This window comes from Lepisosteus platostomus, chromosome 3, assembly GCF_059453375.1.
Source record: "Lepisosteus platostomus isolate fLepPlt1 chromosome 3, fLepPlt1.hap1, whole genome shotgun sequence".
Lineage (NCBI taxonomy): Eukaryota > Metazoa > Chordata > Actinopteri > Semionotiformes > Lepisosteidae > Lepisosteus > Lepisosteus platostomus.
In genome coordinates, this window is record NC_142613.1 from 48633575 (window position 1) to 48661355 (window position 27781).

The 27781-nt window shown below is 35.9% G+C and overlaps 1 protein-coding gene across 2 annotated transcripts in view; it reads left to right on the top strand.

Moving 5' to 3' along the window:
* Positions 1 to 27781, top strand: part of LOC148674999 (PC3-like endoprotease variant B) — a 351357-nt gene that overhangs the window by 266081 nt on the left and 57495 nt on the right. For both annotated transcript variants that reach the window (XM_088625869.1, XM_088625870.1), the window contains exon 13: positions 13829 to 13942. In XM_088625869.1, the coding sequence (XP_088481995.1) occupies positions 13829 to 13942 (114 nt within the window). The remainder of the gene's footprint in view (positions 1 to 13828; positions 13943 to 27781) is intronic.

Below are 27781 nucleotides of genomic sequence, written 5' to 3' on the forward strand. Positions count from 1 at the left end.
TAACATAGCGGATTCAAAGCAGTAATGGTGGAAATTCAGATGGTTTTGCTGCAGTCCAAAATTGGTTTCACTTTTATAGGGGATGGACACCAAATCATTTTGTAAAATATAAACAAAACAGTAGGTTCCTTTTTAGAGACTTTCAATTTGTTTTGAACTACAAGATGTACTGTATAGTACACTGTAACTGTATTCAGTGCTGCAGGAGTAAAATTAGATTGGGTCTTCAAGGCTTATTTCATTAGATTGTAATTGGAATTTGACTTAAAAACAGGATAATTTAAGGACTCCAAAAATATATTTTATTTTTTAGGAGTTATTTTCCACTACTTGTATAAACTATATACAGTATATTTTTCCATATCAATATACTGTATACTGTACTGTATGTATATTTTCCATATAATTTCTGAACAGTAAATTCATCAATTTCTATTACAATGTGGTGAAGTTAAGTACGCTCGGTTAAGATTTTATAGCTTAACATATTTAGACTTATTTGACATTATGTTAAGTCAAAGAATCGTAAAGGGGTGTACTTTGTTATCACTACAATGTAGTAACACATATAATGTATTTTTTTAAAAATGATTAATGTGTTCATCTTAGTGAACTTTATGAGAAAGAGCTATTGCTAAACTAGCAATACAATAAAGCACTTTCCATGAGAACATGTACTGTATCTTTTTCTTATCTTTTAGCCTAAAAATAAAGCAGTTTTATGGATTTCCTTATTTGAAATTTTATTGGAAAATAAGCAAACTAATTAGTTCAAACTGTTTTTGAGAAACAAGGTTTTACAGAAATGACTAATCTACTTATAGAAAATTAATTTTCTGTTAGAAAGCATCCTATGAAGAGAAACAACAGTAAGCTTCTATTATCAAGTTTTTGTACACATATACAACAGCAATAACAAGATTCAATTTCCCAATTCCCTGGGAATTGGAAATGGGAACTATTTCCATCCCCTTTTATTTCAAAAACAGAAGGTAAACATTTGTCCATCGTTTCATTTTAGATATTGTAAATAAACCCAAGCCTTCCTATTCTCACACTAATGTGCATATTCCAGACATTTCTTTCTTTCCTTATCTTTTTTGTCATTTAAAAAGAATTGTTTTGTCAAAACATGGACAACACAGAACATATTAAAGCCCCAAAATGTGTTACATCCAGTAGGCTGAGATCCCTGGAGTTGATAACTTTGAGAGTATAGGAAGCAAGAGATGCTATCATACCTCTGGGATTTAAAGTAAGTGAGAATGAAATGGAGAGCCATCTCATTTGTCACAACTGATATGCGGGACTTAAAAGAAGATTAGTACATACATTTTAGCTAAAGACAAAAATTTCCTGAGGTCTCAGATAATATTATTCACAATGTTATATGATTCCTTAAAAATATGCTTATCTTCTCTAGCATTGTGCCCGAGTGCTTGCCTGAATTCTTTATTTTGTAATGAAAAATAGAAAGGTGTAATGTCTTGTAGAAAGGTTCCAAGTAATCATTTGTGATTCCTTTTTTTATTGATTTGAGTTTTTTTGGACAGATTGCAATGGATAAAGTTTTAAACCCCTTTTGAATATAAGGAGGAATATTTATTGTAAATGAGAGTCTGTGACTCTCTTTTTATATACTGTACAGTACATGTTACTGTTTCTATAGATATACAGCATGCATATACAGAAATACATGTATATCATTCTTAAAGGGTATTGATGCACAGATTTGTTTTTAAAAAGTTACATACATTGCAAGTTCCGATTACTTGGGCTTTTAGAAAAGTATTCAGCCCCTCCAGAAGGACACAATCCTCTTAGTTGCCACTTGTGTCTTCTTGTTCGTGTTTCATGCCTGAAACACTGTTGACTTCTTGAAGAAAGCCATAGGGTTTCTACTTAGTTGAAGTAGTCAATATCTGAAATTTGAAATATTTGAATCAACCGTGTGAGATAAAATTATTAGTAAGTTTCTGTTTTTTAGGTTAATGATAATGTTTAGCATTTTTGCAACTTTTGCAAAAAATCTTGCTTCATTGGACAAGATTGTATTAAAGTTGTGTAACGATAATATATATCAAAATATTGAGTTCTGTTCCTGGTGTTCCGAGTGGAGCCTCGGTCTGAAATAACATAATTAATACTGCCTCATCATCTTGCATGGTGCTTTTAAAATTAAAAGCCGGCAATGGAAAACCTCTTCTGGAGGAGCACAACCTCTTACTATCGACCAATCTCCCTTTTCTTGCTAAAGCAATTGATAAGATTTTTTCTAACAAGCTCTCTGACCATCTCTCCTTAGGAGTGATCTGTTAGAGTAATTTCAGTCCTGGTTCCATTCTGCTCATGACACAGATGCTGCTGTTGCTGCAAGTCTGTAATGACCTCTATTTAGCAACAGGCTCCTGACATGTCATCTGTTCTTGTTATTACTATACTTGTCTGCTGCTTTTATATCATAGATCATGAAATATTACTGAAACATCCACAGCTGTACATTGGCTTTACACTTGTAAACCCTGCACTGAGAGCTGTTCAATGTGGTGTCAACATGGTGGCATTGTCAGAAATATAAACTTGGCTTTCACTTGTCGGTAACAGTCAGATCTATGCAACCTATCCAATCCAGTCTGTCATGACAGTGTGTCTCCCAGCAGAGTGTTTAACTGAAATCAAATCACTGAAGTCAAGGATGGCCACCAATTAGTTGAAGTTAAACGCAAACAAAAGAGAGCTATGGCTGATTGGCTCTGAATACAAACTACCAAATCTGAAAAATTTAAATTCACGCTTTCTTTAATTCTATCGCCATGTTAAATTGCCTGTGTTGAAAAGGTGTGTGTCACTCTTTAATTTGAGCTTTCATTTGATTTAAATCTGAAGTCTGTGCCAAGAACTGCTTGTTAAACATTGTTTAGCTCAAAACCTGCCATAATAGGAAGAACACAGAGATTCACATTGTTGTGAATGTTCCTGCCAGGTTATTGCACCTACTCATTTGTCTGATAACCATATCCCTGTGCAAGTGTTTTCCTTCTGGTTGCCTAGTTGATTTTGTAATTGACTTTAAGTTACAATAACATACTATATAAAATCCTTCATGCATCATGACCCTCCCACCTTCAGTTGTTTCTCAATCCATATGTTCCAGATTGCTCTTAGACCTGTAAATGCAAATTCCTGGTTGTGTCTGGATGTCATCTTCAGTCAGTTGACCTTCCCTGTATCAGGAACTCTCTCCCTATAAATTATTCAAAAATCTGTAAAACAAATTAATCCATCTATTTTCTAACCACTTCCAATTCCAGTTCACGGGGGGAGCTGGAGCCTATTCCAACAAGCAGTGGGTGCAAGGCAGTGTACACCCTGCATGGGACGCCAGTCCATCACAGGGCAGATGGATACGAACACAAATACACACACACTCACACCAGGGATATTTTCCCAGAAGCCAATTAACCTACCAGTATGTTGTCAACATTCACAACTTTGCCTATTCGTGCAAAATTATTAGTAACTGTTTTTTTCAGATTCATGAACCAAATTTGCTTATTTGCAGGCTGTGCAGTAGGACAGTAAATGTAGTCACACACTTGTGCATCTTTTACTGTATATACTGTAGCAGTGCATCATGAGTTATGCTTTATTTATTCAGTTTGTGTCAGGAAAGCATTAGATGTGTGTTGTGTGTGAACCTATAGAGAGTAGTGCTTGTGAGTGTTACTGTTAATGTTATCAGAACCGTTGAGCAGCCCCACTACTTTTGGAGAGCAACTCCTGTAGATAAACCTGAGCAACGTTACCATGTTAGAGGAGGGAGCTACGTTAATGTGTAATCTGTGAAAGAATAAGTATGTTTGTTCCATGCTGATAAAAGGAAGGAATAAAATATACATTTCAGCTATGAAGACTTCCTCAGGTATGTAAAGAGGGCTAAATGGGAAAGAGGTGAAGCTGAGAAACCCCCCAAAAAAAAACAAAAGGTGAGAATTGCTAGAGTCTAATGTAAGGAGGAGCAGTGTGATAAAAATCAGATAGGTTTCAAGTGGGAAATGTGAAAGGCAGCAATCTGTGAATTGAAAGTTTTTAAGTCTTTTAAAAACACATTACATTTTTGAGTGCAGGGAGGATATGTACACTCAGCCTTACAACAGTTCTGGCCTCTGCCTTTAGCATATAGGAATCCTTGAATTCCTGTGAAAGGACACCGGGGGTGTCAATATAGTCATTACTCTGAGAGGGACAACTTAGTTTATCAGATTGGAGGATCTTTGATCCTTACTGCTCCGATGTAAACGTCAGGACACTTATTGCAAAAAAGTCAATGAATTCGATTTCTGGATGATCTTGGTGTGGTTAGATGGACCATGTATATTTATGCTTTTGGATCTGTATTTGTAGGGGGTTCAGCTGCCTCTGCAGCATACAATGGTGGGTGCACAAGGGAACTCTGGACCTGGGAGAGTAGGTGAGGTAACAAGTGATCCGAGGTGATGTTACGTAAGTGACAGAGTGGTCTTATAGGACTGAACCCTATGCGGAGGCTGAGTGAGCGAGATGTGGTATCTACTGGAGTAGACAGAGCTGGGGACAAGATCCGGGATTCGTAATCCAAAAAACGTGAGCTAGAGTCCATAAACCCAAAAAAAGCACTATACCGTAAGATCCAGTGTAGAAGCCAAGACGTGATCCAGGAGTCGTAGTTGAGAAGGATAGCTTGAGATCATTAACCAGAATAAGTACTTTTACGAGAGATCCAACGGAGAGCCAAAGACGTGATCCAAGAGCCGGAGTCAAAAGGTAAGCCGTAGTTCAAAACCAGGAAAGACACACAAGGAAAGCGATAGCAGGAAAGGCAGAGGTTGAGCTCACTAGGTAACACCCAACACTGAGCAAGGTACAGTAGGTAATGGGAAATGGGTTTAAGCATTCAGGTGAGTGGAGGTGTGGTGGTAATTGAGAGGTCCGACTGGTTATTTTGTCCTAAGAGAATACCACCTTCCCTCATGGGTTGAGGTAGAAGCTTGCGCACAAGATACTTTCTGCTGGCAGGGAGCCAGTACCGTAACAGGTGAAGAATGGACTTGGTTGAAGGATAAGTCTATAAAAAGAGAGGTTTTGTTTGATGATCTTAGGAATGGTCACGGTGAAAAGATGGAAGGGCACATCTGAAATGTATTTCTCAGTGTAGGTATTCCTCCCAGAATGGTTGATGCGTGTTTTTGGGGCTCCTGTGAGAACTCCTCCAACAATGCAGCATATCCCTCTCAATGAAAAAAGACTGCATTTTTACAGGGGGAGAACTTCATTTTGGAAGTTCATCTCATTGCTGCATAAACCACTGATATGCACTCTGGGTCCCAGAGGGCTGCCATGTCTTCTAGTTTTCATTCCACCTTGGAGGCTTAATGACTTGATATGAATCAGTTGTTCATTTAATTGGTCTTTATTACCACTGCTTCCAGGTCTTTACTCATTGAGGCTTATGAATTAACTACAAAAGCTGGTGGACTGAGGCCCAGGAGTGAATATCGCTGTCATAAATGAAATATGAGGAGCAATGAGTGGAGGTTTATGGGATGGAAAGAGCTACAAAAGGGTTAAAAGAAGCACTTTTTAGTCCTCAGTTAAGTTTGTACAAAGACAGGAGGAGAGGAAGAGTGATGGAACATACATCAACAGTGAATCTTTAAACCTGTCTCTAGCTATTGACACCATCATCAGTGCATTGCCTTACAAATGCTACATGAGTGTCTGGACCCCTTTTTGTGTTTAGTGTGCTACAGCACTGAATAGCCAATGTGATGCATGCAGTACAGTATCACAGTCCTATTCCTGCTAACTTCATTTGCCATGTTTCTGTTCAAACAATGATTTTGTCCAAGCTTGCTGCAGGTGATTAACTCCCCCTATTTTAGCAACTAAACTAAAATTTTAGTTGGATTATTATAATGTATTGTGAGAATTGCCATTTTCCAAATAGCTTTTGATAAAGGCTACTCTAAACGGTTTTAAAGTAAATGTAAATGGAATATGGTTTGGTCTAGTCTTGTCTAGTGCCCCTGTCAGGTCAAAGAATTCAAGCAAGATAAATAGAACCTTACCTTTCTAATCTAAGGAACAAGTAATAGGTTTATTCCTTCGTCGTTCTTTCTAATCTTATGTTTATTTTCTCTTAAAACGCCATTTTCTAAATATTCTTTTAACTATTATCTAACTATTGGTTCCTTGACATTCCATGTCTATAGGAGGTTTATGCAACCTTTCAGATGGGCCATGCCAAGAGTTAGCTTATGCACTTGCTATTATGAATTTGCATGCCATTGCTACTCTTCAATGTCAATAAGAGCCCTACTTACATTTTGATTAATAAAAAGTTAGTATTAAAATAAATTAAGATCTAAAATTAATAAATGTGCCAGGCATGCATTTTAGGGAGCACAGCTCTTTTCAAACTCTTCTGAGTCGCAGTGTCATAAAAGAATTGCTAATTGCAGTGCATTGTTTATATCCACTTACTCATCAAGTGCAATACTAAATACTTTTACATCTTTTAACATGTCTCTTGTTTGTTTTCAGTCACTTCGTTTATGCAACTCTCCACAGACCTACTGTAGCAGCAGACATAGATCCTTAATTCTAGAGATGAACGTGTCTTTGTTGGGCAAACCATTAAACAAAACATCTGAAAAACTAAGTAGAGCCTGTTTTATATATTCCTTCAAATGGTTCTCCATGTTTGTCAATACATTGTGTAATTTTGTAACTTGCTTTTGTGTCTTGATGTTGACTTACAGAGATATTAGTAAAGATACTGCTTTGATTCTGTACCTCACTATGGCCCATTTGATACACTCAGCCTTGTCTGTCTCATCTTCGAAGTGTTTGTTGTGTTTTGTTTGAAAATGCCATTGGACGCTTGATGTGCGACAGATGACACTCTCACAGTATAGAGCACAAACAGTGTGGTTTAAGTTAAACAAATCCATAGCAGATCCTCTGAAAGAGCTGAAATGAGAACATCTAACTTTACTTTCTTCTTAGCTGTCATTACTGTACAGTATGTCCAAAATGTTTGACTTTTGTCACTGGTATATAACTTCCTTGTTCAGCTCTGTCACCCAATTTTTGGAGTTATGTTAGAGTTGTAATTCTTCTAACCATGAGGACAACTGTCATTCTAAGAACCCCAATACCCCAGTTAGGGGTCCATGAACAGCATCCCTAGTTAACTACATTACTGTAGATCGACTGGAAAACTACTAGACCTGGAAATGTCTACAATTTCTATGATTTTAGCTTCTTTAGTCCCAGTTAGAATCTTAGTGTCAGTTAATGAGACATTTTGTGAAAAACCTGCTTGAAGTATTCGTTAGCATTTTTACAATATATTAACATTACGATAGTAATGTTATAGAGATATAGTGCTATAGAATGGGTTTTACAATGGTCCCCATTTTGGGAGTTCTGCTGTCTTTTCGCAGCTACGCTTGTAGCTCAGTATACTCTGTGTATATACCATACTACTGTAAATACAGTATATACATTTTACACACATAGTTGAGATAAGAAGCTATACACAATGTACCAGTGTTTGTATACCGTAAGAGCACAACTTTCTTTGAGCTTGGACCTATTACAGAGTCGGTTCAGCTGCGACTTTTGTGGGAACCAAGGAAAATGTGAGTGTAGCCTGGAACAAAGCAGAAACACATACTGTATGATGCAGGCTTCAGCTTGTATGATCGAGTAGATTCGCTTATGCATTGTTTTGGAGGAACACTGACTGATTCATCTCCAGTTATTGAGATTTACTTTTTGTTACATTTGTTCCCTTACAATAAGCAATACTCAAATTTCAATACTCATATGGAATGGAAAATTAGTGCTTTTAAAGTTCTGTGCAGTGCCATCTTCCAAAAGTTATAATTTTATTTTACACCTTTTTTAATGATTTTTGTCTAATCTTGATGTGTCTTTATCTTGGCATATGTTGAAGAAAATGTGGTTGTTCCATATAGACATCCAAGATGTTATTATTTTAATGCTCTCCTTAAACATTGTAGATTATTTTAGTCACATAATTACAAAATAAAGTATGAGGTCGCATTGCCACTCTCCTGTTTTCCATAATCATTATCTCATTACATACTGTAATTCCCCTTTCTGTGTTATATACTGGTGTTATAAAGTTATGTTCTCTCCAGAAATTTTTTAATGGGGATGTTGGAGGCCTGGAGTTCTATAGCTCATGTGGTCAAATCAGAGTTTGTGTCTGATTCTTGCTTATTTGGTTGGAAACGCAGAGGGGGAAAAGAGAGGGAACCTTGTTATGCTTGTTTGTGTGTTGTTTTGAAAGTTTAAGATAAAAGCTATTTCACAAAAAAAAGTCTCCAGTACTTTTATGAAGAGGATAATTTTTCATTGCAAAGTGTACTGTGTTTCAGCATTACTTCTATATTTCTAGAAGTTGGAAACTTTAACAAGTCTTGTCTACAAAACACTTTTAGTTGGGTAATTCTTATTTGATTTAGATATTGTAAATAAGCTTAAAATTCCATTATAATCATTATTACCAATGTATTAAAAGAAATTGATTTTATTATTTGAAAACATGCCACATTCTGCCTATGATTAACCAGTAGCCAGCATAATGTGAAAATTTAGATATTCCAATCATTTTTCATTTTCCAATCATGTGTCTTCTTATAAGATTTAACCCGCATTTCTCCTTGTTTACCAAAGCTGTTCTCATGAAATTTGTCTCTTTAATATTAGGCCTTTGCCAGAAACCCCCTCCTTCCCATCTTCCATCTTCTGCTTTTGTCTCAGGAGGTGGATCAGACCTCTCCATGTCCTTGTGTATTCACTCCCCCTCCCCCCAGGAGTATGTCTTATAATAAATTATTCCCTACACTACACTTAAGGTCTATAGACTTTCCATTTCATTGCACTGGGGTTCTACATTGATTAGGCATTTGGTTCAAGTTCATTACTAACACAGTCTAATGCCACCATTAGACTTGCACTTTTCCTTTGCACAGGAAACCTCAGACTGGCTGTGACTAAAAACACAGACTCGCCACCAACATGCTTACTTTGGAAAATATGGGCACGTTCACCCATAGAGGAAATGGCAGAATTCATTTTTCATCAGAGGTTTTCATCATCATTACAGTATTAGTTGAGTTTGTCATCAGAGGTGGTTCAGGTGAGATGATTTGTAAGTGAAAAAAAATAATCCTTTTGTTTCATAGGCCTTGAGGAAATCCACAGAGTTTTAAGTTTAAACCAAAAAAGAACAAAAAAGGTGTTCCGTGATTCTACAACTGTGACTTCTTTGTGAAGGCTTAGAAATGGTAATTTTTGGAATCATATTATGTTGGTTGTTTTTATTGAATATTGTTGCCTTTATCTTCCTGAAGTGCTAGTCAAGACTAAATTGGCAGATTTTCTTAAGGGTTCTTGATCACAGTTTTAAGATCTTTAAATCAGAGCTACAGTAATTCACCGGGCTTTTCAGGCTATTTCCTTTCTTTTTTCTGGCTGTATGTTCTCTCATCTTGTTTTTTTTTTTAAATTGAATAGAGCTGCTCATTGGGTTAGAGACGATTCTGTGTATAAACATAGATCTGAAAGCTTGTATACAGGCCTAAAATGGGGATGGAATCCTTCAGAGATTTACTTGAGAAATCTAGAAAATCTGGTTTTAAAGTAAATGCCCTTATAATAAATTGATCTGCAGCACAGAGGAGATGAAAACACGGGTTGGGTTTAATAATTAATTCCTGTGTTAAGGGTTTTGAGACAAGTTGATTGGCCTGAATTTTTTTATTCTGTTATGATACAAAGGGGTTGTTTGAAGTAATTTGTCCCTGAGAGAGCTCCAGAATCCCATACAAGCTTTGATTTAGCAAAGCAAATTTAATTTTGTTTGCTTTATGCAAACCAGAAGGGGCTGTGGTTCTCTCTGATTTCGCTGGAGAGGAACAGCACACTAATGGGACTTGCAGAAATGTGCGCGCTAACAGAATTAGATTTGTGCATATATTTAATATAGCTGTGTAATATACTATGAGCATTAGTTCAAACGTACAAAGCCTATCCTTGCACAGCTCCTTTGAAATGAGAACTTAATTGTCTGCTGCTGTTTTTTTCTCCTCTATACCAGTAATGCATTTATACTATTTTATATTATATGTTGAAGAAAAAAATATACTGTACTGTATCTTTATTGCTTTTCACTGTTGCTTTTTTTCCCAACACATATCGAAGGTATCTGTAAATCTGTAAATAACCAGTTTTTGGTTATTCGCAATGCTTTAGCATTATTTTAGAATTCCAATAGTCTTTATGTCCCTATACAACGACAGTATGATCTCATTCTGATTTTCTCCATCTTTTCATCCGTTATATAAAAAATACAATAACAATTTACACTATGCACAATTGCCTTTGATGTTGATGATGATTCCTTTAAGAGAGCTGAACACAAGCTATTAAAGTTAAAACTTAAAATGGTATTTAGCCATTCTAGCCTCTAAATATCATACAGTACATTCAAAGTGTTAATGATCATTCAATTAAGTCAGTGTAATTACCAAAATTAAAATCCATCCAGTTTCATACTTTCTGTTTATATTTTTCTTAAATGGGGCAAAGGATTAATGGAGCAAAGGATTATTGACCATCTTAAATATGGTCAATAATCCTTTGCTCCATCATAGGCAAGATGTTCCCTTATTCTGAAAGCTTTAGAAACATAACTGAAAAACATTAGTGTATTGCATAACAATCAATCAATCTGTCAAGCTTAAAATAAATTTAAAATATCTGCTTTAATAGACTTTACACCTAAAGTACAATAAATAGCCCAAGGTATCTTAGAATTTCTAAAGTGCATACTTCAGATTCTATCATCTACCTACAGTGTGGTGAAAAACTAAGGGATTTTATGGTTTAACATATCTAGACTTACAGTATTTGAACTTCACCTAGTCCTAACCAAGTCATATATCCACACTATACCACTAAAGTACACTATACTATAATAGTAGAGAAAACTAGCCCCATTTCACAAATAATACACAAACTTTCTACTTAGTGGTTTCTTAAAAAATCAGCCAACATTCAATATATTTCTGTGAAAAGGTAAGTGCACCCTTTGATTCAGTAACTTGTGACACCCCCTTTAGCAGCAATAACTTAAATTAAACATTTCCTGTAAGAGTTGATCAGTCTCTTACATTGGCTGTGATGAGCTCTGGCCCACTTTTCCTTACAGAACTGCTTTAACTTGTATGCTTTCTTGTATGCACAGGTCTCACCACAGCATCTCTAGGGGGCTTACATCTGGACTTTGACTTGGCCATTCCAAAATCCTGAACTTCTTCTTTTTGGGCCATTCTGTCATGGATTTACTGGTGTATTTTAGATCATTGTCCTGTTGGTGATCCACTTGTGGTTTAGCTTTAACTGTTTGACAGATGGTCTAACATTTTTTTTCTAGAATACTATGGTATTGTGTAGTGTGGAATTGATAGTAGACTCAATGATAGCAAAGCATACAGGACCAAATCATCACCACCCCAACACATACAATAAGTGTTCATACTGTATGTGGTTCATATGAGGTTATTCTAGTTAAAAGTGGAGTTCAGTTTTCTCCAAACAACTTTTGACTCATCTGTTTCGAGCACATTATTTCAGGAGTCTTGTATTTAATCTAAGTGCTGTTTTGCAGACTTAAGCCATTCAGCAGTGTTCTTCTTGGAAAGCAAGGTTTTTTTATTCAATGTTTTCCTGATGGTGGAGTCATGGTTTTTAAATGAACTCTGACATTTACCATAGTGAGACAGGCCTTTACGGGTTCTTTGAGACTCCTAGAAGCATCATACAGTCGTACCTTGGTGAGAATTTAGTAGGACAGGCACTCTTGAGTAGAATAGCAATGGTCTTGAAATCTTGGAATGATGAACAATCATATTGTTTTGAAATGGCTTTGTGACCCTTCCCACACTGATGACAGTTCTTTCTCTAACACTGTCACAGATTTCTTTTGATCTTGGCATGATGTGTTACCAAAAACCTGAGTGTTTAAGACCAAACAGACAAGGTTTCTTGTACAGATGGATTCCCTTTCTGATGATCAACTGATCATTTTAACATGTTTTAGTGTACCTGATAATACATACCCTCCTAATTCAGATAGAAGAACTAAGGATGATATTGAATGCTGGCTAATTAAAATAAATGTGTGTTATTTGTCAAATGAGGTTAGTTTTATCTGTTATTAGGACTTGGTGAGGACTAGGTGAAGGTCAGATATGTCTGAATAGGTTAAACCATAAAATCATAAGGGGGTTTACTTACCTTTTTGCTACACTATACACCAATCCAGTGTTCTCTTTCAAAACATAATTAAAATTAATTAAATTAAGTTAATTAAAAATGTCACAAATGCCGTTCATAAACTGCAGTAATCTTAGATAGCCTAGTGTACATTAATTAACTTCACCAAGCACTGTTGTTTACATTTTGGAATATTTTCGGTTGTTATCTGTGGGAAGACCTCATAAACTCCATCAGTTCCTACCATTGCTGTTGTTGGTTCTGTAACATCTTGCTCAATTTTCAAAGTTTATCCCTGTGAAAATCGAATACCATATTTTATCACATGACATATCTTGAGTCGAAAGATATGATCAGATCCCCATCAGATATAAGTTGAAAATATTATCTTTTATACAAAATCAATCCAACAATACATCAACACTGAATAAAAATATGGTCAGTCTTTAATGATCTAGAAATTAAGTTAGCATAGTGTACTACTGCAGTATAAAAGGTGCTAAAATAATATCACATACTGACTGTACCTTGTGATCTTAAAGTGCACATAAATATATGGTAGCACATATATTGGAAAGTAAATTAATTAAATCTCAGTCATTTGACTGAATAATATTTGCACTCAGGAAAAGAAATAAAGATGAAATGATAGTCTCTGTGGGAAAAGTTAAGACTTTTCTTCATTTTATACGGTGAAAAATAAGTATGATGGTGGTGTGGATGAATGTGTTCTGATTGATAGACTGCTGATGATACCTCTGTGGACTTACAAGAGTTTATCATTATTAAAGCTTTTGAAACATTTGAAATGGTTGAGTGATCAAAAGATGTAATACAGTTATGAACTCACTCCAATGAAAAATTGAATTTTCACACAGCACCAATAAAGAACCCCATACTACCTGCTGAGTTTCTAAATAAATCACATTTTACTGTTACTGCAGCCCACGGTGAACAGCTCACTTTGAGATGAAGTCTCTTGTTGACAGGAGAAGGTTTTGTTAGATTCCGAAAATTCTTACCATGGCAATGAGGTTTGATCCAAAATGTGTGCCATAAAAATTACAGTAAATACTTTGTTTACTAAGGGTTTGTGAAAATACTGTGTGTATGTGTGTATACTGTGTTTGGGGAGAAAAATATCTCCTTTCTTTGAACAGTGAAACACATTAGAAATTAGGTGTTAAACCTGTCTGACAGGATGTAGTATTTTATATCTGTTTATACAGCACTGTGTTCAATTAGTAGCTACCTCCTTTTCAGCAGCTTTTTGACATTAACTGGAGCATTTTAATAACTTCAATTGTGTGTGATACTGGACTTGTCTTTGTTTATATTAATATCATCACTAATCCTCATGTCTAGTTTTTGCGGAGATGCTCGCTCTGCCCTTTTGTGCAGTCCGTGTGTATTTCAAGATTTTGAGTCTTTTAAATGCGATCAATAACTTAAATGTTATTTTTCTTTCTGTTAGGCCTAATCTGACCTGGAGAGATGTACAACACCTGATTGCTAACACAGCAAAGATACCCAACCCAGTAGAACCAGGCTGGAAGATCAATGGTGGCGGATATCACCTCCATGAGAGGTACTGTGTGTCCACATTTTGAAGTATGAAATATCCTTTTTACTGCAGTATGTCATGCTGTTTTGAGGTGATGTGGGAAGCACAGTTTAGAAGTTGCCAACAATTAAGATAGTGTACAGTAAGTATCTGTACTGATACTAAAGACATGTAGGTAATACCCATAACGGTGTGTCAAGCCAACCTTCACTGGAGATTACACCTAAAGCATTCATGGGATTGATTCCACTATACTGTATGTTCCAAGATGTCCATATACTGTATGAGAAATGCTGTTGTCACAATCAGTTTGCTAGTTTTTTGCAAACAGAATTGCACTTTGTGTTGGTTTGTATTTTATCTGCCAGCTGCTCACCTGTTGCCTGCAAACACTTGAGGTTATCTGAATTGACACATTATCAAGATCTGACATTGCCACCATCAGTAATGCACCATTGGTATATGCACTAATAATCCAATATACTGTACAGTACCAATAATCGTCTCTCTTGTAAAGCTTCTTACTTTAGTGTTCTTTACCCTTAGACTGATCTGCTTCATTACTACATTACAGTCCTTATGAATCCTAGGACCACATTCTCACTACTTTGGACAAGACGTGTCACTCCTATGGAATATCAGTCATATCAATCCATTTTCAGTAACCACTTAGTCTAATACTAGGTGAAGGAGAGCCAGTGTCTAACTCAGCAGATGACAGGCCCAAGTCATCATGATGCCATCCATCATGATGCACATGATGGCATGTACTGTATGTGGTACAGTATATGGTTTGAATACAGGGGACAATTTAGAGATGCCATATAACCTAGACATCATGACAACATTACCTGAGAACATGAAAAGTCTTCGCAGAGAGTGCACCAGGTCAAGGGCCCAAGAACTGGAACATCCAGTTCTGTGTTACTGTATGTATAACAGCTATAAATAGTATTTCAAAGAAATTGAAGTTGAAGAATTTTAGCAGTACTGTACATAATATACTTTGGTATAAAGTCCATTAGAAAGAAAAAACAGCAAACCTGAGTAATTATTTGATCACATTCCCTAAAACAGTCTTTAAAGCCATGCCAAGGTATTGTTTAGTATGTAATACAATACAATTGCCAGACAGAGACAGCTTTCTTTATTCATACATAAAATCAAATATATGATACTTAAAACTGCCATTACTGTGTACCAAATGAATTGCAATGTAATAGTTCTAAATTTTGTCTTTATTATAGAACAAAAAGGCTTATGTTTAAACTGCAGTAATTTGAGTTTATAATGAGAGTTAACATAGTCCCAAGAAAATATTAGAAGGAAACTGGCAGTGAACAACCATGAATGATAATGAATATTCGTTCACAAGATTTAAAACTGTTTTACTTATGCTGAAACTGTGAAGCAGTCTGAAATGTTGCACTTTTAGGCCTCATCCAAAATGTGAAACCTGGAAGACCTAAATGCAAGAATGAATTATGTTCCAGAGCTATTTTTTTACTTCCTATTTCATTAAATAACTGTGAGAAGGACGTACCCTTGCAATATGTTTCCTTAAACAAATCTCAAGTCAGGCAGTAGTCAATATTGGCAGAATATTTCAAGGTATTCTGACAATCTCCCAGTAGACCAGTCTGAGTAAGAATGCAGATAGATTTGGGTGTTGACAGGCAGCCATGATTGCTTCCTCGTTCTCATTGAGTTAAAACAGCTTCATGAATAAAAAATAGTTCAGGCCAGTCATTAACAGGACTTGCTGTGTGTAACAGAATCCCTGCAAAAGTTGGACTGAACTAAGTTTCCACAGCAACACTAATATTAATGAAAATAACTATCTTGTGAAAGACTGCACATATCCAGGTGTCTGATTTATCAACAAAAAATGATGAAGTCCAAATATTTTGGACAGAATGAATCATACTATCAGAAAACCTACCCATGTTTTGCACAATTCAAAAGATGTATAAAAAAACACTAATTTGTGTGTTTATGACCTACTGAAAAAAGTTAACAGTCTTCAGCAATTACAAATTTCATAAAGCTAATTAAAATAGCAATTTGAGATCTCATGCTTACATGTCCATTCAGAGTATATTAATCAGATGGGGCTTGTCTCAAATTTGCGTTTGGTTCCAAAATACAGCTTATTTATTTTTTTCTGTTCATACGATAAGGACAAAAAACAATGAAAGAGTAAGTAGAAAATTCACAGCAGGCTAACATAGTGAATACTGCTATTCATGAATAAATTACTTTTTCTAATACCATTACCCAATGATAACACTAGAGTAGACAAAGCCTACAGTACATTGGAGTGAGTTCTTTATAATCAGAGTAACTGTTTTGAATGACATGACTCTCGTACACATCTTAATAGCTATAAAGCTAAGAGCTTTTATACTCATTGCTATGCTGAAAAAAGAACTTAATCAAATTATAATTATTCCCATCACACTACTGGGTACAATGCAAAATATACTGTAGCAATGACAAAAGTATCCCATAGAACAAGTAATCATTTTTGCATATCTGTACAGTAGAATAAAATACTGGAAAAGGTTTGTCTGAATTATTATATACTTAATCTCAGTTTCTGTGACTTTTTGTAGGTTTTAAAGAAACAAATGTAAACAGGAATTACCAGAGTGAAAAATGGTGATCTTACAAGTGAGGTTCATCTTAGCTAACAATGGGTTTAACAGAAGAACTACTGTATGCAGAATTTCAACTGGCACTGGCACAAGTTCTCATTGTGGATGGCCAACATATTGAAAAATCTTTCCATTAAAAACATCTCCTTATCTCGCTCATTTTAAAAGGTCAAGATCAAATATGTTGAATATTCCCATCAAGTACACTGGGTTCTGGACCCTGGCAACCTTTATAGCAAGTGCCACACTCTGAAAGTACGGAGACACTCACTGTTTCATACTCAGGGAATATACCATACCAGTGTATTTATTGGATAAGGAATTCTGAATGACTTTGGGAGCAATAAGTTCTCCTTTTTGGTATTCAGCAGGACTGCTGAACCCTAGGGGATATACAGTACAGTAAGATGGCACCAGAATGAATGCAGCTACAGTATAGGGTCATTTGACCCCTGTTGAAATTATGCAGTTGCTGGCATGTCACTAGCTTCCATGCCCAGTTCCCTGCAGAACATTATCCAATAGATGGTTATTAAATGTACTGTATCTATGCAGGGCAGTGAAATCTGAGATTCTCTCCAAAGCCTGTTTCCATTTATCCAATGTTGAAGTACAGCAGCAACCTCAACAGCAATAACAGCAAAAAAGCTTTTGAAATAAGGTTAATTTCCAAATCCGTAGTTTTGTTATTTACCTTTCTCTGATAATGTTCTTTTTTATCAGATACTATAAAAATTATAGAGCTAGACTACTGGTGCAACATTGCTTTGTTTTCTATAAATATCTGTAAGATGATCTGTCATCTGAAAGCTCCTCTTTCTGCTTTTTTTTTTAGGTAAATAAGGTTATTGTTAGATCTGTGGTGTTTATTTAATTGCATAAGATTTGTTCCTTTTCAGATGGGACTCAAATGGAGTCTGAATAATTAACATTAATAACAAATAACATTCCTATAAGTTAAAAATTAACAAGGATGACACTCAGCATCTTTAACAAGCTACTTTTTGTAAAATGCTTCAAATCACGTTTACACTCTAGCCTTATTCTGTGTCCTAATGTTTATTAGTTTTAGTAATTTACCTTTTTTTACAAAAATTACTGACTTACAAATAAAGCAAATGTTGCTTGATGATACTCTAATAGTGTGTGTGGACCTATCAGCAAATAAATGCAATTCTCCCCTGTAGAAAGATTTACAGAAATAGGGGGATTAGGGTTCTTTTTTATAGCAAACAATGAATAATGGACAGATTATGGTATAAATATGTCCCTTGTATTTGCATATTTTACACCTGAGGTGTTTGTTTTCATGCATTCCGAGAAAGGTCCAACACAGGACTTACGACCAACTCTTTTAGGTAAAATTAGATCTGGCATTTAATTTCAGGATCTCCGCCACCAATCTGTCAAGTCTTCATTTTGCGGGTGCCCCCCAGAACTGCTGACGCTCGCCGCCAGGTCTTCAAGCTTTCATCTTTCAGTGACAATAAACATGTCACCCCGCTGGGGTGAAATGCAATCTGGAATTAAATTTACTGCATATAAAATACGGTGCCACTTTTATTGGTTCAAATACTTGTCATTCATAATTTATTTGCAGTTGCAAGGCCTTCATGATGTAAGGCTGTACTGAGGTCTTGCTGGTGCATTACAAAAAAAGAACTGCTTAAAAAATATTTATGCTAGTATATTTGGCGGATTTGATCATTTTTCAGAGCAATAAAGCCAGTCTGGAGTAGCGCATTCTAGTAGGTTTATTCTAGAACAGTCACTTTTTTTTCTGCTGATTTATGCAAATTGATTATCTTGTTACCTTCATCTGAAAAAGTGTTCTTTATAGAATCAGTTTAAAAATGACTACACGTTATTTATATTTTTGTCTTCTGTTTGAACAAATCTTGCATACAGGACATTTTGTTGTCTGCTTGCGTGATGTAATAATTACCTTTTTGGTAATATTTTCATAATACCTTCAATGGTATTAATTCAGTGGCATACCGCAGGATCCCAAAATGAATGAAGGTGCACCACTGAAGTGCACCAACCTCCTGAGTGATGTGTTGAATCCTACATGTGCCAGAAGCCCCACTCCTTTTCAGATCAAGCCAACAGGAGAGAAACCGCATTGTCAGTTACATAGCAAGAGAATCTGGAGACCAGATTTTGCAAGCCTGAAGTGAAATTTAGGCAGGACACTTTTAACTAATACACCCAATATAATGAATCATTAGGACCTTGCTATATTGTCTCACCCGAAGAACGGGGCCTCCTACAACACAATGATCCCAGTCACTGGACTGGGACATTGGAGAGGACGTTCTTGTCCAAAGGAAAGAGTGGCACCTACGGATCTACATACACAACTTATAGCAACAATGTGGTGAAAGCAGAATAGAAGGTGATAACACTGCTATCAAGTTATATTCTACTGTATACTGTATGTAGTATGGGATCAAGTAAACTCACCAATGTGTCCTTAACCTAAGAAACATACTGTAACTCCAGCTGGGAAAGGCAAGGGCACAGGTAGAGTTCTATCTTCCTATTTCAGTGCCTACAGGCACTTTGCACTGCTAACAGTTTCACTGTCATCTAATCATTTATTTAAGCACAGTGGAGAAAGCTGGGTGTTCTGTCTCACTTTAGAAGCCTTTATGGTGAAGGCAAAGAATCGCAGAAGTATTCTGAATCGAAAAGGAAGAAAAAGGTCAATTAAATACTTTAACACCATTATGTCATTCTACACGTCTGCAGTGTTAGAGGAATTCCCTGATTCAGAGAAATAGACAACAAGAAAGTCACCACTGTTCTTATGAAACACAAATCCAAAGATTCTGCTGCACCTATTCTTCACGTTTACAATAATGGCACTACTTTTCCCCGCTGCTGACTGCAAACTGGTGCTGATCTACCATGGAAGGAAATAATCTAGTCTGCCTCTTTGAAAAGGAGAACCAAAGCAGATGAAAGGTGAGGTGCTGACAGGGATAAGCGGTTTGATCGCGTCCCAGGCAGAGCGCTGCAGAGACTGCAGTTTGTCAAAAGCACCTGATCCCTGCACTTGGGAGACCTGTCTCTTTTTAGACAAGAGGGTAATTTAGGTTTATGCAGTTGGAAAATTTTGAGCAATTTAGTAGTATGTTGTCTTGCACACAAGGGGTTTGGCTACTGTGCAGAAACCTGCATCAATCAAACGATATTCCGTTTGTCTTCCAATCACAAGTGCTTTCTGTGCCTCCCGTTGACCCTTCACAGTGACCACTGTGCACAGGAATGGAGTTTTTTAAAGAGGTGGAAATTATTTATAATGATTTGTATAGAAGTCTGAATTTTAGATTTAATCAATTGCATGTTAGGACTGATTATTTCAATAAAAAGAAGATTACTTGTGACATTTCTATTTATTTTACCAAGAAATGGAGCTGGACAGAGTACCTTGATATTTTTTTTCATGTCTTCATCAATCATCAATCAAAATAAATGCTTTTACAAACCTTCCAAATTAAAAATCCATTCCAATGAAATTAAGAAAGCAAATAAAAGCAGGACTTGTCTGGCATCTGTTTTGGTTCACTGAAGCTGTGACAGAGTAAATGTAAAAATTAGACTCTGTGTGTAAGTTTCTATCCTAACACTCAATCATTTACAACTTTGGTGGTGTTTTATTAACTTTCTGTGTATGCTGAAAGTGTGCATAGCCCATCAATTAATAAAAGCAAATACAGGAGGGTCACCATGCCTGATTTTCTGCTACACTGGGTTTTCATTAGGGTAAACCTTAAGACTTACTCCTAAGGGAGTTTGCTTAATATCATTGAGCCATGTGCAGCTTTTGTTAAACTGCAATAAAGTTGCATCTCTTATAGAAAGATAGCTTTTTCATGTTTCTAGTTTCATCAGTTCAGAGTAACTCAGTTACTATAAGACACTTGTTTCCTTCAGATTAAGTTTGTACAGTCTAAGTTTTTGGTGTTGTATTGCTGTAAATTGTTTACAGTTTTGAAGTCTTTTTTTCCCTGAAATATTTGTATTTATGTTAAGCACTGCACTCTCCGTATTATGGAAATTCTTATGGAGCTGAATATGTGTAAATAATGCCATATTTTGGATCTTGAAGAATGACATTTCTGCTTTTTGTTCTTACATTTGTGGTTGGATCTTACTGTAGTTGGAGCGACAGCAAACCACTTTGAAGGCATGGCAGGTACAGGACCAGATAAAATTATGCCAACATTGTAAAGCAGAGAGGGCCTGGCAATGTGACAAAATCCCCCATCCTAAATGTAGCACAGGCCACTTTGGTGTTGACCAACCTAATTAAGAACATCTCTCATCAAAATAAAGTCCTTTAAACAACCTTCAATCTTTTACAAAGCTTGCATTAAGCTTTGTAGAATGTCCAGCCAGCTTTAAGGGAGGGAAATAACAGCGGATGCTCACAATGCTGCAGTAATAAAATAAACACATTTAGTCTTCAGAGACTTTTGATTCGTAAGCAGCCAGATTTTTGTTAAAGCTGTAGTGTGTGACATAGTAAGAATTTGTAATTCACATGAACATTTTGGCGCTACATTTGGTCTTGGTACAGCTCTAACAAAATATTACATGGAGGTATTTCACTACATTTTGCAGGGCAGTGTATTAGTTATACTGTACATCTGTACTATACTGTAAATCTTGCAAACTGTATAAACCTCTTTTGCTTTGTATTGATCAGACAGTGGTTGGTGTGGTAATGAAAGGAACTGGTTTTAATCTTCTCTGCCCGTTTTTATAGAATATACAGTTTGTAGCATTAGCAGAAATAGCAATAACATTGTATGCTACATTGTAGTGTTAAGGTTGCAATAACAGATTCGTCCTTTCTGTTTTTCTTTGTATGAAAAGCACAAAATGGTAAAGCAAGAGATACTCAACACTGGGATAAGTTGGCTCATAATTATAAAAGATGTTGTTCCCCCTGTTGCCCATGAACTGTCACTGATGCGCTCACTGCTCCTGACTACACAGAGAGAGTACTGTAGTACATAAAAGAATACAGCAGGGGATGTCCATGGAGGATCAACATGAAAGATCTTTTCTGTGTACTACATTACAAACGTTCTTTGTTCTATTTAAAGGACCTGTCTAACCTGTGTTGTAATCTTTGCAAAATCTTGCATTTAATCTCTGTATGAAATGCTAGTTGTCATGTGTTGGGGCTTGGCAGTTGGGGTGTCAAAGCTGAGCTGTGCTGAAACATTTTCTCAGTGGTGGTGCAACTCATACTGGTTTTGACGGTGAAGGTATAGAACAAGTAATACCCCACTGTTTTCTCTGTATCATGGAACATATTGCGTATATATTTAGTATATACACTCAGTTCGAGGACTGCTGTGCAATAATCACAGGAGGACAACATACTGTATGCATTCCGCTATGAAAATGTTAACGTGTTTGTCATTGTTTCAAAAGCTGAAAATACAGATCACATCTTCTCACCAGCAGAGCCACATTCCCTTAGCCTGTAAGCCTAAAGAATGAGCAACAATAACAAAAGTAGACTAAGATGACCAAGAATCTTACAGTATACCTTTTATTTTTCTTAGCAAAAGCACTTTAATTCCATTGTCCGTTTGCACAGATGAAATGAGCACATATTTTTAGTTTGATTAAGTTTCATGAAAGATTTCTTCAAGTACAATGGACAATGGAGACCTTTTCTTGTGTAACGTTTTTTTTATAGGATATAAGAGTGAGAACATAAACTGACATCAGTCGACTTAATGAGAAATGGTCATTTCTGAAATTCACAAGGCAGCCAACTTCATGAAAGACTTTAGTTTGTACACATTGTTTTTTTAATACATCATTAGAAATGCAATGTTTAAACTATAGAATGTACAAGGAACGTTTGTTTGTTTTATTGCATTATCTGCAATGTCTGTGCTAACGGTAAAATGATAATCACTTAAATTTCTTTTTTCCTGAAATTCTATCCTAATTGTTAATCTGTAGTACTGGACATGTGCCAAAATAATTAACCAGCTGCTTAATTGGTTTGAACTATGTCATGTAGTTTGTAGTAGTGGAATATTCCTTAAAATGTCTGTGTTTTAAATAATGAGCTTACTTTTTTTTTGCAAATACAATCTTGGAAGGATGTGCACTATAAGCAAACTATAAATAATAAGAGATTAAAGTATAAATGTAGCTCAGATGATGTTTTCCAAATGTATACAAACGTGTTAAAAAGAGACAGTGATAGGAATAGGTGAATGAAATTCCTTGAGCTCTTCTCTTCTTTCTGACAATTCTATTTCGGCCCTGAACAAGCAAGCCAAGAGTCTGAACTCATATCATGCTTCACTTTGCCTGACCTCAAAGCTACCTTCATCTAAGTTGCTATGAAAGATGTCTCAGTCTCTTCTGAACCTCAGAAAATAAAATATGATTTTTTTCCGTAACCTTCTCTCTTTGGAGAGAAAAACAGAAATTAAAACATATAGTGTACACTTTATTGCAGGAACTCTTAACCTCTACTGCCATCCAAGGCAAGCTTGTGATGGATGCCCAATGTCTCTTCGTTTTAATTGCTCATAAATTGTTGATCCTGTGAAATACAAAGTTCTCCTTGTCCTTACTGTAGCAGGGGTTAGGGATTGGCTTAACACTAATATGATGGTGGCAAGTCCAAGAGAAAATGTTAGTATTTGTGGTGTCGCATGCAGCAACATTATCTGAGCTGCATGATTTATTTAAAGAGGTAGCAGCCACACTGCCAAGAAAGAGTCTGAAACTGAAAAAAAGCTATTTGAAATGCTAAAGTTTTTCACAGTGCTCTCAGCTACTGTACCATATAGGAAGCCGCAGAGATGTTTTATACGGTAATTGATAATAAAGATTTTGTTTCTCATTAAGTTATGAAATTCTTGTGTCTTTTATCCTTACTTTCAAATAATAAAATAATAATCTTATTATCTGACTGATACACAGATTAGTAATTGACTGATTATATATATATACTGTGTATACAGTAGGATGCTTGTTGACTGGTGAATAATAAAAAGTACCATTCTGTTTTGCTGTGTGTTTTGCAGAATAAGGAAAACGGATTTTTGCCACTTTATGTTTTGTCTAGAAATGGGGATTTTAGGAGAAAAATAGAACTGCACACAGCTTTGTTAGCTTCCAAACAAGACCCATCATCATGAAACACTGTGTTAAAGAAAGGTGGCACTAAGGTTGTTACAGTGTGGTGTGGATGTTAGTAGCAAAAAATTTTTGTGTATTGAGTATAAAAAATCATGATACACCTATGAATGTTTCACAACACCTCAATAAAGGGATTCAAAAGTTACAATTCTTTAGTATGGATGTTAGTTGCAAAAAATGCACTAATGCAATCATTGCCATCTAATTAATTTGTGCTTCTAACTAAATTGGCTTTAGTGAGAAACATGTACAGTATGTATCAAAATCTAATCTAAATCAAAAGTAGCAGGTTAGGGTGGTGCATGTGTAGTGCATACAATAGGGACAGTGGTTCTTAAAGAAAAATATTTTGAAATGTTATTTGGATAAAGACCTCCATCTTGGCTGACACAGAACTATCACATATTATGGTCACTGTACCTCTGTCAAGTTTGGAGTTGGTTTTTGGTGTGGTGTTTGAACAGGGATATGCTTAGAATTTGGGAAAAGAAAAATAATAATCCTTAAAACCACTAATATTTTACGTGCTTTGAAGCCTAATGAAATGATTGCTTATTTGAATTGTATCCGTCCTCTGAAAATCAATTTGAAAATCAGTGTTATTGTTTGGTGATTATGGGAGCCAATATAAACATGCAAAGTTAATTGTTACACAAAGACTATAACACATTTGGAAGCATAATAAAAATTACTTTTCTGAAATTGTTGGTTTTTGTTATGCTTGCTTGAAGATTGTCAAATTTAGTACATCCGTCTTAAAAAGCACATCATATATCAAAGTAAGGCACTTTAATTAGGTAGTCTGAGAGTGCAAAACAATATTATTATGTTTTCAATATTATTTATTATCATCGTTGTCATAATAATGTCATATGATGTTAGAAACCATAACTTTAATAAATGATTGTTTTTATTTATATATCACATGGGTAACTAGTATTTTATTTTGTATTTTTTGTGAGTTGGTGTAAGGTGTATGCTTATTAATCGATATACTATGAGAATCTACAAGTTAAAAACATACCACAGACATTCTTCTAATTACTACTGTACTTACAATTGTGTGTTTGTGAGGGCAAATTGCAGGGAAAGAGAAAAAGAAATAAAAAATAATTTTCAAATTAAAAATTGCTTTTGTGGAACAATTTTCTAAAGCACTGAAATATCAAACACAGTTCTGGGCTGAATGGAGGAGAGAGTGCCTGGTCTAAGAAAATCCACTGGTAAAAGAATAAATCCTGCTCTGATTCTTTGACGTTTTTTTGTGAGGCAGTGGACAAAGGCAGCTGTCTCTCCTTCTCCAGTAAATCTGTATGTGCCCTGCTGTTTTCATTTGTTTTTGATCTGCCTCATTAAAAAACTATTGATGGCTCTAACTATTGTCCATGCCTAGGTACTGATTTACAAGCACCAAGCTCCGACCGTGCTGAGATTAATGGAAGCTCATGTAGTTTACAATTACCCTCAGGCCCTCCGGCCACACATGTTGGGTTTTGTGTCAGGGTCAGGTGCTTTGGAGGAAAAAAAAACTCCAAAGCAGGCTTAAACCTGGGAACTTTTTAATAGGATTGAGTTTCTAATAGGATTGCACAGACTGACCGAAAGTGTACTGTTGGGTAATGTAAGGGGTCAGAATTATCTCCTTGTTAATGTGGCTCCTATTATTCATTCTTCTAAAGAGCTATTAAAATATAATTGCCCTACAATTTACATCCTTGTTAATACAGCTCTGGATAATTTATTATTTTATAAGCCTTCTTTTGTACAGATAAATTGTAATTTTCTTAGTCATGCAGAAAAGAGCTTCCCTCAGAGAGTAATTATTTAACTACCCTTAGCCATCTTAAACCTTTTTTTTGTTCTTCTTTATGTCTTGAGCCTGTGTCAATATGCTGCTTATGTAAAAGCATATACTGTACTGTGTTCTTCTTCATATATGCAGTGTCTTCCATGTACTTCACTTTTCAGTTATTGTGATCTTGCTGTCCCAGCCCAGTTTTTCCTTGACAATGATCCATTCAATCAAAGTTGATTTATCAAATGCACAACAATACAGCGCGAAGCAGTAATTGCTGGCAATGAAATGTTCTTCTTGCAATATGCTTTACCATTGCTATTTAAATGTCTTCATCCTGGTAATAATGTGGTCCACTCTTGCTTGTAACCTAACATGTTCTTTTCCTTTTCTTTTTTTTAATTCCATGCATTATTCCTTGCTTCTCAGGCTGTCTGAAGAGCCACTTATAGTTCTGGCATCAATCGTATGTACAGTAACTAGAACATACACAATAAATTGACAAAAAACTTTACTTTTTTTGAAGCACAAAAGATTTCTTAATAACATTATAGAATCACTCTCATAATAACTCTTCTGCCTATTTTGGACATAAAAATTTAATTGACAATTTTATCTCAAATATAAATTTCACACCCAGTTTGACACTTGAATTCATAAATGTAATTATTCTAGTTTTGTTTGAAATTGATGAATTGTTGAGCATTTAAGTATTCCTTTATTTTTCACTCTCCAGTTTTGCCATTCCATTTGCTTTAAAACTAATGTGGTTATAAAATGATTTGTGACAGTAATATCAAAATGTCTTAACTTGGGGCTGACATTGTCCTTGTTTAGCCTAATTGCTATTGACTAATTATTATAAGATATACTGATTAGTTTGTTTTGTCTTTTCTTAATACATTTGGTTATTTCAAAAGTCCCTAACACATTAAAAACATTAGTAATTAAATAATTGATATTAAGGTTTCAATATAAAAGTTACAACAGAAGTTGTTACTGGTATGTTTTACCATAGATTTGAAATACCAATTGTATCATACTCTCCCAATGTTGAAATAGTCGAATGTGTTGTTTTTCAAGTCTCAGCTCACAGCTATGAACTGCACAACCGCACACGGGGGAGCATGAGGAAATGCGGGCAGACTCCTGTGTCCCGTCCACCTCCGAGCCAGTCATCATGAAACACATCCCCACAATCCTCCGTCCCTCACCAACAGCACCACATGCCTGTAAGAGCTTCTGAAGTCACAGGACTAGTCCTGCTTGGGCAATCTGCTGCAGTCGTGGAATAATCCAGGCTCAAACCCACAGCTGTAGATCTGACGTGCATTTAGGCAAAGACCTTTAACTGGTGGAGGCACCTGTGAGACCAGCTGTACCTGCTTCCATGATCATACAAGCTAATTTGGACAAGAAAGTTCAGATCTTACTGTATGTGTAGTGTTGCTTTTCTGTGTGTCCACCATTAAATAATACACAAGATCTCAAACAGCTTAGCAGTGATGTAACATATGTAGGTTCCGTTACTTAGTCTACAAAACAACTGGCAGATTAGCGATGTTGTTTGGCGTTGGTTGAAGTCAGGCATTCAGCTTGTTTAAAGTTCAGTGATATAGCATGGCATGACATTAATAATCATTAATAATTCCTTATGTTTGTATGATGGCTTTCATCTCAAAGAATCCCAAAAGGAAAGTGACTTCATCCACCAGTGAAGCACCCATCCAGATGACACACAGCAATTCCGATAGCACCACTACACAGCAGAACAGGTGGCAAAGTGAGACATTCCTTCAGTAGTTGAATTCAGGTGAACATTTAAGTAGGTCTGAATGTACATGCTAAAAGTAGAAAACAAGCAGGACCAGTAACACCAAAACATCGTTTTGGTGCAGTGCCCCTATTTTTAGCAGCAGAAGCATAGGATCGAAAATGACCACTTAGTATGGCCTGGCTGGAGAACCACTTATACAATAGTTCTGCTTATGTTGGTTTAACACCCTACAGCACAGTGTCTCCCAGACACCATACTGGCACATTGGATTGAGAAAACTGGTTCAGAGGGAAGAGTGCCTTCTACTGATCCACCCAAGCACTTACAGCAGAAACTGGATTTACCATGAGGGCCTCCTGTTCTACTGCTAACCTTGTTTAGTTCATGAGATCCAGTTAGGTCAGGCTACAACGTGCTACCATTGCTGCCATTGCTCTCAG